This window comes from Austrofundulus limnaeus, unplaced genomic scaffold (genome assembly GCF_001266775.1).
Source record: "Austrofundulus limnaeus strain Quisiro unplaced genomic scaffold, Austrofundulus_limnaeus-1.0 Scaffold93, whole genome shotgun sequence".
NCBI lineage: Eukaryota > Metazoa > Chordata > Actinopteri > Cyprinodontiformes > Rivulidae > Austrofundulus > Austrofundulus limnaeus.
Genome location: NW_013952495.1, coordinates 226169 through 238158, shown reverse-complemented (window position 1 = coordinate 238158; position 11990 = coordinate 226169). Strand labels below are relative to the sequence as shown.

At 40.4% G+C, this 11990-nt stretch overlaps 1 protein-coding gene across 6 annotated transcripts in view; it reads right to left on the bottom strand.

The window, feature by feature from the left end:
• qkia (QKI, KH domain containing, RNA binding a) overlaps positions 1-10216 on the bottom strand; it is a 76529-nt gene extending 66313 nt beyond the window's left edge. For 4 of the 6 annotated variants that reach the window (XM_014012573.1, XM_014012576.1, XM_014012575.1 and 1 more), the window contains exon 1: positions 9792-10216. In XM_014012573.1, coding sequence (XP_013868027.1) covers positions 9792-9936 — 145 coding nt within the window. In that variant the 5' untranslated portion in view covers positions 9937-10216. The remainder of the gene's footprint in view (positions 1-9791) is intronic. The other 2 variants (XM_014012574.1, XM_014012577.1) reach the window with 1 other exon arrangement.
• Between the last annotated feature and the right edge of the window lie 1774 nt (positions 10217-11990).

Genomic DNA, 11990 nt, shown 5'->3' with positions numbered 1-11990 from the left:
ACATACATACATACATACATACATACATACATACATACATACATACATACATACATACATACAACAAGTTAATCTGTTTTACATGTTATCAAAGCACTTGAAGGTAATTTGTAATGCTGCAGTATCAAAATATGGCGACGGTATAAAAAAATTAAGACTGTATGAGTCACGTATGATGAAGCCCATATGAACGTTGGGACAAACCTTTCAGAAGACGCTCCATGTTGTTACTGACGCATGCTCTGATCACCTCAGCTCATTCAGAAAACAAACAGAAGGGAGAAGGTGAGCAGAGACACCTGAAGGWTCTAGATAAACGTTTAGCACTGGTTGCACCGGTGCACCTAACTTTTCCACACCAGCACAAAAGTTAGGTGCACTCAAATTTTCAACCACGGTGCATTTTACATTTAAATTTTACTAGTTCATTTTACTTTAAATCACTCTGTCCATTAAGGCAATACTAACTAATTATTAGTTAACACTCTAGTAAACAAAGTTCTATATTTGAACTAGAATTGTAAAAGACCTATAATTTACTGGAATTTTTTTAATGATTCTATGAAAATTCTAAGTGCAAATGTTTAAGGGCTGAACATCTTATAAACATCTCAAAATGAACATTTCATGGCTAGATGTCTTTTAGGGTGTATTCACACTAAGAAAGTCATTTGGTTCACTTGTTTCATCTGGACCAAATAGACTATGTTTTTCCTTTGGTGCGGTTTGCATTCACATTGTGCTTTTTGCAAGTCGACTATAATTTATAAACAAAGCCATGCAGGTGACGGTCATTGCTCCCATTGAACGGGAATGATGGGGGCAGGACAGAGCACAGACCCAGATATAAAATGATGGTGCTGTTAATAAAACTGACTATTCAGAATATCAAGAGCAGCTCATTTAGTGGGGCTTTTGCGAAGATATTCGTTTAATTTTGGGACAGCGTTGTCAAATGTGTGCTGCAACCTAAAGGAGACTAGATGCTCCACATTCTCTGACCCATAGTGGCTTGTTTGCAGCATAGTGTTAGCATTAGCAACACTGGACGTATAATTTTGCTTAGCTACGGTGGTCCGTGAAGTCCAAAAAGGCGAATGTTTCCTGTAGTTGGTACAGTTCGAGGCTGGTTTGTATTCACACCAGTAGCGAACCGCACCAGAGTTCATTTGGAAGCGGACCGAGACCAATTTTTGAGGTGGTCTCGGTCCGTTTGTTTGATCCTCACCAGGGCCAAGTGTATTCAAACCTGCAAAAAAGGTCTGGACCAACGGGTGAAACAAACTCAGGTCCATTTAAATTTTTTTAGTCGCACTATAGTCGTACCCCCATCTCTCCTGCTTCCGATTGGGGCTAAAAAAATAAAAAATGAGTGAGCTTGCGCAGCCGGACATGTTCAGACACGTTACTTCTCTCGCTGGCTGTACCTACTGACAGACAGCTTCACAAACCAACCAGCTGCGAGTTTCTTAAGTCAAGTAATACTGGTAATACCGTTTTCCCCAGTATTTTCTAGAGGTTTTACCGCAGTATGAAAATGAGCAAAACCACCCAACCTTAAAACACGTGGCAGTTTTTTTATGCTTTAGAAAAACAGCAGTAAATACAACAACGGGTTGTTTTCCTTAGCTCTGAAAAGATGTTTTAGATGACACCTGAATGCATACCGGAAATACGAAGGATCCCATTGCAAACGACAGCTTGAGCTCAGTAGGTTTATTCTAGTTAAAATAAAAAATAAAATTTAAAACAAAATGTACTTGCTGTGATACTTTTTACAAGATAAGACAACAGCATATGGTAATGTAAATTATCACATTAATATGCAGTTATTAAACTGTTTCTCAGACAAAATGTAAGTCTAATAGTGAAGTGTGATTGCAAAATTATTTGCCAATATGCATGCTGGATTTCTTTTTTTTTTTTTTCAGAAGTGCCAAAAACACCAACAAAGTTGCATTTCAGTTTGAGTATAAACATGCAAGTGTACTCTGTAAGCCAGTGCTGAATTTCTTCTGACATGCTGAAACTATGATGAAATGTGCTGAAGCTGTGCAGACACAAAGAAGTAACTGAGACTGTATAATGCCATTATCACTTCCACTGAACAGCGCAGCACCTGCAAGGTGAGCAGAATAACAACACACTTCCAAACAGAAGTTAGAGAAAAACACCAACATTTAGAAAAAAAAAAAAAACAACTTGACAAAAGAAAATAAATTAGTTCAGACAAAGAGATACATCTATGTATTGTAGATTAAGCAAGACGAAAAAAATGATATAAACATGGTAATATTTGAGGATAGGTTTTCACTAAAGTGTGAATAAAAGAATAACTGAAAACCAACAAATTGTGCTTTTAATGTCGCAGAACCCCATAATACCCACAATTTTAAAACAGATATTTTTTTGGCTGTATGTATGATACAGGCCTACTGAGATTTCAAATGTCACCTTGTTTGTTGTTTACATCTCTCCTGTTTGTAACCGAAGAACCATGTCTGAATTTTCCACTTGCTTGATGCAAGAATTCAGAAGCAGACTTCTAGTACTGTTTTGTGAAACTTTCTTTCAACTTTCACATATTTTATCAAAATGTTTTTTAAGGAATTTCTTATCCACATTTGATGAAAAGTCTACTGAGTTTTGAATTGTGACTAAATTCATAGACTTGTGGAAAATCTAACTGGACTTTYAATCTGAGTGTTATAAAACAACCCATTCAGGAATGTTATCCGTTTGAATTTCATAGATGTTTAAAGCAAAGTTAGAAGTTAACATAATAGAATAAGGCATCTGTGTTAAAAAGAGCTGAAGCCCACTACGTGTGTGTATGTGTGTAGGGAAAAAAACAAACATCATACTGGAGGTTAAGTGCTCTGACTGCTCCTGGTGAAATTCCTGAGCTGGCTGCCAARGCTCAGTTACCATTCCTCCTCTGAAAGGAGAGAAAATGAATGCAGACGGGTGGGTGGGCAGGGGGGAAGAACAGAGTGAGCATTCAGCGTGTTTTTTTTACCCTTATGACAAACCGTGAAAAACCAGGAAATGAAAATACATGCTGATTTAAATTCTGACAAACTTCGTTTGGACATTACATATTCTGACAATTTTGAAAAAAAAAAAAGAAAAAATGCGGAACTATGATGAAAAAATACAAGTGGGAAAGCTATTCGAAACTCTCAAAGAATGTAACAGGGTGGGGCCCGCACTTCTCCTAACAAAGATGCTGTGTTTGCTCTTATGCACACAAATGTGTTAAAGAGGGTATGTGTTGAGAGATGATTCATGATGTAATCTAAATAACTCAAAGGAAATCTCAGAGACAGACCCATCTCTGTGAAAAAGGATAAGAGAAAAGCAGGCCTCTCTTGTCACCACAGCAAGAAAACAGCTCCCCCTCCTTCTCTGTGTCTGTCAGACAGTAAAACAAACCACTGACTTGCCTTCTCCATGGTGCTTTCCTGTCTGAAATCAGCAGAAATTCCTGTAGATATTTTTCTTGCAGATAAAATGACGAACAAAACCCAAAGCAATAAGAGAACACCTCTTTTAAGACGAGAGGAGCTTTAGTATCAATGAAAGAATAACAACCTGATTTAAAGAACAAGTCAAAAAGTTGTAGTAAAATTATTGTGACACCCTGTTTTAACACTTTCCTTTTTAACCTCGTTTGTCATTTGGTAAACATCCAATGCAACAACTCATATTTTAACACAAAGCTAAATACTTTCAAGAATAATCCTTGCTCACTCTTATCCTCTGTTCATTTTGATGCAATTGCTCTACTGATAATACCTGAGGCTGAAAAAAGCCAGAAAAACAGCCTTTTGCAACTCGTCTAACAGGCAGCGGTATACAGGGGAAGACACTTAGTCTTGGCGACAGTCAGCCTGGCAGTTGGGGCAGGGAGTAAAGACAGGAGGCCAGGCAGAGGCAGCAGTGATAAGGAGGCCCCAGCACTCATGGGACTGAGCCCTCAGATAAGAGTCTGAAGTTGTCGTTGGATGACTTTATCATGCAGCATCCGAGATAAGAGTGGCATTGCTCGGGCTAGAGCTGGGCAAGGGCAGCTAGATGTGTCCAAGGTTAAGAGTCAGAACAGAGACCGGAGCTGGCGCAGACACCGCCGTGGAGCTACTGGAGAGAAAAGCCACCAGGCAAAGCTTTGACAGGGAGACAGGCAGGGCAATGCTGTGTCCTGCTGCAAAACTTCCCACCGCCTCACCCTGTCAGACTCATGCTCCCACCTCATTTATTACCAGAGAGGAGAGACTGTGTAAGAGGGACCACATGAGGGTAAGGTGGAGGCAGACAAAGAAAGACAGCATAAAGCTTCCAATTGTGCTTCCTCACTGGTGGCTGCAGCTCAGTAAACCAGCTTACTGAATAGCTCTTGGTTAATTAAATTCCAGCTTATAAGAGCTGCTTTAAGAGAAGGTGTGAGGACAGGAGAAAGGGTTTGTTCTGAAAGCGACAGATTCTTCATTTGTCTTTCTTCACCTGTTTTTAATCTTCAAGTAGTATCCTACATTCTAAGCAGCGTTTACTCTTGTTAACTGCTAAGGAGACCACAAGTCAAAAGGTTACTGTAGGTCTTGCCCTGTACAGAAGAACATAAAACGTTAAGCTGGATTGGAAGTGTACAGTGGTGCGACAGTAGATACTAATATAAAAAGGAGCTCAACCGTAAACAGGACTGACAGAAAAAAAAAAAAGAGGCATCAGGTAGAAAACAGACTTCTAGCATTCTGCCATTCATCCCAATCTGTTCTCTAAACAGCTGTTCCCAAAGGACCAGTTCTCTACAAAGGCACCACAGTCCACAGCAGACAGTTTGTCCTCCAAACGCTGACAGCTCTCCCAGGAACGTCCCGTTAAAATCATGACACGGGGACACGCGAGCTAAATTCAAATGTGTATGCTGGTGATGTAGCAGGGCYAAAAGCAAGAGGTACAGTTGTTGGGCCTGTTGTGTTTGGTTCGTTGAGGCGGTGTGTCACTATAACAGGCCGTTTAATCTATTAAACAAAACTCAATAATTGGCMTGTTTTTACAGCTGGGTGAACGGACCAGAGAAGTACAATCGAATTTGCTATGCCYTAACTGGAATGATTTTCTTTATAATAAAATTTTTAATTTGTTTTTAGCAAATAATATTTACAAGGAAAGAAAAATGCATTCTTTATACGGTAAAAACTAAAACGACAATGTGAACAGTTGTGAAAAAACAGTTCAGTGTTAATACCCAATGTTTTCTTTTTATATCCAAAAATTTCAATCATTCAGAAAAATCAAGAGGTCTTTACATCTCTGAAAGTATCATGATTTTCTTTATTATGTTACCTGAAGACAGAATTTGTAGAGCAACATCTCCAGGTCAACATGTGGAAAAAAAAGAAGAGAAAAACTAATTTTGCAAAACTATTTTAATCTTTGACCCAGTCATATGTTTAGGAACTGATAAGGAAACTGGAAAACATTTTTTTCCCCAACATAGCAACATGCCAGCCCATCTGCTGACAAGATCAAAATCTGTGCTTTTACTCCCGTGTTCTGTTACCTTTGAACATTCTTGACTGCTAGCATTCAGGGCTCTACAGTGCGACCAATTTGGTCGCAAATGCGACCTGATTTCCTAATAGTACGACTAAAAAATGTCCGGTCGCAGTGGTGCGACCACTCCACCGTTCGAGGGTGGAGGGGAAGCGGTCGCCCACTGAAAGTTTCCATGTTCCATAAAAAATAATCCAGCAGTATCAATGGTCGCCCGCCGACAGTCCCCATCTCTCCTAATAACACTGRGCTCTGCTCACGGGCTCCGCTCCACACCTCCCGCACACACACGTTTGTTGTTCTATCCTCACGGGGACTTTGCATTGGCTTCCATTCATTTCCCCGTCAATTCTATAGCCAACCATATCCTCCCAGGTACGCTACACACCTGACCCAAACCCTAACCTCACCTGGCTGTGTGTACCGGGGAAARGTTCAATAAGTGTACCCACCATGAAGCAAAAATCTGTGCGRYCACYCWTAGCAAAACCGTAGTTTTGTTTTTGTTTTTAACCCAGATTGGAGTCTGAAAACCAGTTCTTTCTTGTTAGCTGGAGATGAAAATAAGCTGTGGACGATTGCTCGCTCGTCCATCTTGTTAATTTAACAGTCGGGGTCTGAGCGCTGCAGATCATTCCAGCAGCATGAGGAAGCTCACCTGTATGGCAGGCCYGTTTTGCACTTAATCGACTTCACCACAGTTACATTCCAAGTATCTGAAATTGGTTCTTCTGGGTCTCAGGAGGATAAAACTAGACATATTAGATATTTAAGTGAAATAATATAAGATAATAAGATTCAGCTAATAATGAAATTGCAGACTTTTACGTGTTATTATTTTTTAAAAAAATCTGCAGAACCTTTTAATAAATATCAGTAATATTTCTGTTATTAATCATTATTCTCTGTTCATCATTCTGGTTTATCCAAGGCCAAAGATTCATAGTTGTCCATCTGAGGGGGGTGTGTCTAAAAAAATTTAACCATGAAATGTTWAAGATGTTTATAAGACGTTCAGCTCTTAAACATTTGCACTTAGAATTTTATAGAATCACTTTAAATACTTTTCAGTAAGTTAAATGTCAACAATTCTGGTTCAAATAAAGAACTTTATGTTTACTAGACCGTTAACTAATTATTTTCGAGTTAATATTGCCTTAATSAAAAGTGATTTAAAAAATAACCTGTACAACACTGATGCGACGTGGTTGAAAATTTGGGTGCACCTAACTTTTGTGCTGGTGCACCTAAGACAAAATATTAGGCACACCGGTGCAACCAGTGCAAAACGTTAGTCCAGAGCCCTGGAATTGCTTGATGTTATATTGTTCGACGAATAAAAAAAAAATTAGCAGTTTGAAGCAGCTTGCTAAGAGGAAAAAAAATTAATTTGTGTCACCACGAGGAGACAAACGGGGATTTCACGGGGCCTGTCAATCACTGGGCATGACCTTCAGGGACAACATGTAAACTGGGAATGTGAGGACGACRATGGACACATGCTACCAGAGCAGCCGCCACACTGAAGGGCGGTGTCCGCTTTCTTCCGCTGTGGAAACAGCTGTGTAGACATGCAAAAAAAAAAAAAAAATTGGGTAAGTGAGATGTGCAGCTGTTGTGAGACAAACTGTGGAAAAAGAAGTGCGTGTGGTTATATTAAAGTTTGTGTTAGGCAAACTTAGGAATGTGCGGAAACTTCTCAGTTACGTACTTTATTTTCATTTCCTATTCTTTTGGGTTTCAGTCTCTGCTTTAATAACAAAAAAGCATATTTTTTACAAGCTGTCTTGACAAAGACGGTGGCAAACTTGTTAGTGTCATTATATTTCACCTAACAAAACCACAAATCTGCGAGTACCGTCTGACAACTTATCATGGCTTACTGGAGTTTGCACAACCCACTACTTTTTTATGACCCACACCTGACGACACACTTAAAAGTATTTTTTGAGCACCGCTGTTGTTTTTTTCATCCTYTTAAATTTATTAGAAATTGCAGACTTGTTTGCCATAAACACTGAAATGTCTGTTCTTTTCAAAAGGCGACAGGAAGGAAAAGCCTCATCCCAAATACCCTCATCCCACAGGGCGAACAGACCAAACAATCCCCGTACCGACAGCCAGACAAAGCTCTGCACTGGGAGGACGTTCACCTCGTATGAATGCCATTTTTGGCAMCAGGGTAAAGTTTGGACTGGTGCTATAGAAACACTTGTAAACCTCAGCGAGAACTGGTGCTGTGAAGCTGCGTCTCAGATGTTACATCTRAAACACAGACGGGGGTGTTCCACAGGCAGCCGCGGAGGACTTATTTCTTCGTCCTGAACAGACGAGCACCACCAAAGAAAATGTGAATTTGAGAAATTTGCATAAAAACATGAACAGGTTTTGTGATTTGTTAAAATTACCAGACCTTTTATTAACCATCCCTATGGCCTTTTGGTGGTAAAATTTTTTTTTTTCCCCAAGTAAGATTGACAAAGCAACTTTTTGGAGTAATAGTTTTTAATTATTTTTTTTTAATTAAGCTCGTCTTCAAAAAAAAAAAAAACTACAGGGTGAAAACGATATTCTGTATCAGAGAATTTAAAAKTCACTACACAACAAAGCGATATGTGTTTTTGTCTTTTAAGGGAAATGTGTGCAAATGGGAGCCAATCAAGTGGATACATAAAATATTTGCCTAATAATGCTTGCTTAAACCAAATCAGCAACACATTATTAAAACGAGGAAAAAATAAAGTGTATATTTAATTTTAAGCTTTAATGAGACGTGGATTTAAATTTCGCCATGTTTTTCCTCAGGCTAAAATTTGGGTTCTGGTCAAAAATAGCACTTATGTTCAAATCTAATTAAAATTTGCTTGGTTTGTTTAAAAGAAAAATAAAACTTATAGCTGCCTGTAAAGGACAAACATGTCTGCCTTAAGTGTGTTGTTTATCAGAGATGCAGACAACCTGGAAATCTTTTCGGACCGGTTTAGCAACTACATACTAACAGAGCCAACTGATCCAGACACGCAACCGAAACCACAAAGTATGCGCGGCTGTTCACCTCTGCTACCCGGAGCAATCGCCATGTGATTAAASCAAAGCAGTAACACTAGTGCAGGTCAACGCTACACACAATAAGGGGAATGTGGGGTGGGGGGCAATCTGATGGTGATTGTGGCGCTCTCTAGTGTCCCCAGCTCACTTACAGAAAACAACTGTTTCACCCTCGTGATACGTATTAATAAAAACGGCACATTTAAGCCTAATGTGTGAGTCAAGAAGTGTAGTGAAATCAGGGGGAGTACCGCCGACATAAAAAGGGGCGAAGCAATTTTGCAATCTTGACTGACCGAAACAAAAGGTACAAAAAATGAGGGAGGGAGGGGGAAGAAATGACGACTTCTTTAGGAATGGAGCCGAACTTGAAGACAAGCGTTTAGCTTAGCTAAGAAAGGTGAAAAGGACAACGGAAAAAGTTGAAACAATCTCGGTGAAGAAGTCACCCTCCCCTCCCTCCTCTACGCAGCACCTCGCTGGTGGCCATTGCTTGGGCAACAAGCAGCCACATTCCTCCGTGCTGTTCGACTCGGCCGCTGGGGGTAACTACTAACTACGACTCCCCTCGGCAAATAACACGAACAAAGACAAAAAAAATAAGGTGTCGAGCAACGACGAAGGAGATATTTGAGACGAATAACCTCGGAGCAAAGCGCCGTGGAGACTTTTCGGAGGCCCGCTGGCCACCCCGTCTGAATGCTTGTTAAAGAGTTCAGCGAAACCGCAAAAGTCGCTAGCCTGAAATGTGGCTAACTCGAGCTAAACTACGGTGGAACATGTGGAAACGGGCCCTGGCTAAAATAACACAGCTTCCTTACACTAATGGGAGCTCACGACGCTTGTTTTGAAACACTTCTCGTCAACAAAAACACGTAATTTGCCCCCTTTTTAGCAACTCCGAGAAAGTTTTTACTTCGTCAAACTCCGCGTGCACTCCGAACCGTAACTAAACACGGTCTAAAACAACGTAGAAATGTTTAGTTTGGAACGGTACCGTGTTATKTATTAGTAATTTTACATATGTTTCATATATGGTCTAAAGTATTGGGGGTAACCATTACAAGTAGTCCGTCTGACTTCCTCTGCAGCAGGGGTGAAAGACCCAGCAGAGCACAACCAAGATCGTACTGCGCCGTGGTCACGGCTCTCCCTCCCTCCTCCATCAGCGTCTAAACCCAACTTACCTTCGTCCAGAAGCCTCTCCAAGTGTGTGAAGATGCCGCAGAGATTTGGCAAACTCGTCATGAGCTTCTTCTCGTTTAATAACTGCATCAAATAGTCGGGACTCGGCCTCGGTCGCTCCTTCACTTCGACCTCTCCGACCATCATCTTTGCGGCGAGAGCGGAGAACAAACCACCGTGGAAAGAATAAAAACACAAAATCCCCTTTGTGCGAAAGAGAGAAAAAACAGAAAAAAAACTTGCTGCTCCAATCCCTCGCTGCCCTCCTCCTTGAAAGCAGAACACTCTAAGCCCCTCTTAGATTCAGGTTTGTTTGGTTCTTGTTATTTCAGTGGGAGAGGGGGGGGCAAAAAAGAAAACCGTTATGTCCCTTCCACAGACTCGCGCGCCGTACTCTCCTTTACGCCGTGTGCGCTGGGGGACGTTCGATTCCACCACTGTAGGCGCGAGAGAGTGGGTCCTCCAGCTAGGCCCCGCCTCCCTAAAGCCTATTGGCTAAGCACTCGTTCTGGACCGATTTCTAAACAAATGAGCGCGTGTATCCAAAGTGAAGTGGGCCGGGCGGCACCGTGAGTTGGGTGATTGACGGGATTTCTGACCAATGGTGGGGAGCGTGCAGGAATGCACATAAAATGCCCCCAAAGTGTTGTCAACACAAAATAGCAAAAATTCTTCCTTTCTCCCTTCCGTCATTAGGAGACACAGGCAGATTTCTGTACGTGCAGGAGCTCAAGAAGACAGATGGCCACTCGCCTTAACTTGTAAACGACTGTCCAAGTAAATGACAGGAGGAGGTGTAAACTTGGAAATGTTTACTGGATAGATAAATTAAAGGGACAAAAATAATGAGAGAGAAAGGTAAACTGGCCAAATGATATTTAAAAATGCTTTTTTTTCCAATTGAAGATCTTGTAGATGACTAAAAAATATAATGAATGCAAATAATTTGTAACACTATTCAGTCATTGTGTGAAATACTCTTGTTTAATTAATCCCTCCTCTGTTCTGATAACGATTGCACTTCTAAAAAAAAGTTGTTTTTCACCCTTAATGTTGCGAAAGAGATCAGTACATTCTCCATGTTGCCAATCCAGTAACAAGACAACATTCCAGTGGTTATGTAAAAGCACGGAGGCCTCACTATTTCCATTTTCTTTTTCTAAATTTTCAGTGTCTTGTATTATTTTATGTGTTGGTAGTGTTGTAATCTGATATTCATTTCTTTATTCATTTCCTGAAAAACAACATAAATTCAACAACAAAAATACGAGTCATAAATTAAATGAAAGATAGCAGAAGAAAAAAATCTTATTATATCTGCCCCTTTTTCTCAAATAAATTCAATCAAAATAATCGACAGTTTACAAAAAAAGAAATAACTATACGATATAATGATATAAACTAGTGGGGTGGTTTGAATTGTCAAACGTGGGTTGAATGTGTGTTCAGTCCTGAGCTTCATATAGAGGACTTGTGTGTGACAGACGTATACTTGCCAAAACCAGCACACTAATTGGACTTATTGTGCATTTTGCGTGAAATTTTATTTTAAGGTGCTGAAATAAACACWGTTTCTTCCTTACAAGATCACCATTGTTACTCAAGACTTGTACATCTTGTTATCTGTGTGTAGAGCAACTGATCAATCCTGCAGTAATCAATGGTCTTTTCATTGGCCTGTCCTTGGACAGACCTTTCTACATATCCTCCGTGGATTACCATACTGTACGTGATCAACGCCACACACAAAACCAGCTACACCCAGTTATTCATGCCCTGCTCTGATAAGCCACAAGTGGTCCATTCTGACTTTAACACCTGTTGGATAAGAGGCACCAGGCTAAATCGGAGCCCTGACCTTGGKCGCATTTCTGTTTGTCCTCGCAGCCACTCAAGTCTTTGTAAGAATTGTTCTCACATGGCTGCCCGAGCGCTCAAATAGCTGCGCCGGAACTTTCCTCGTGTTGTTAAAAGAGAAGTAAACTAATACTACGTGTGTCCAAGTCTCCAAATTTCTCCTTCTGTTCTCAAACTGGAGTTTGAACTGAGCATTTTGTCTTATGGTTTAAAATACAAATGTTTCAGACTATCAGAGATATYCATTTTTTTAAGACCCAAGAACAAAAGGAAACTATAAAACCCATTACCCCAGACCGCTGCAGCAGAAGAGGCAAACTGCTAAAACAAAAGGAATGCTGCTC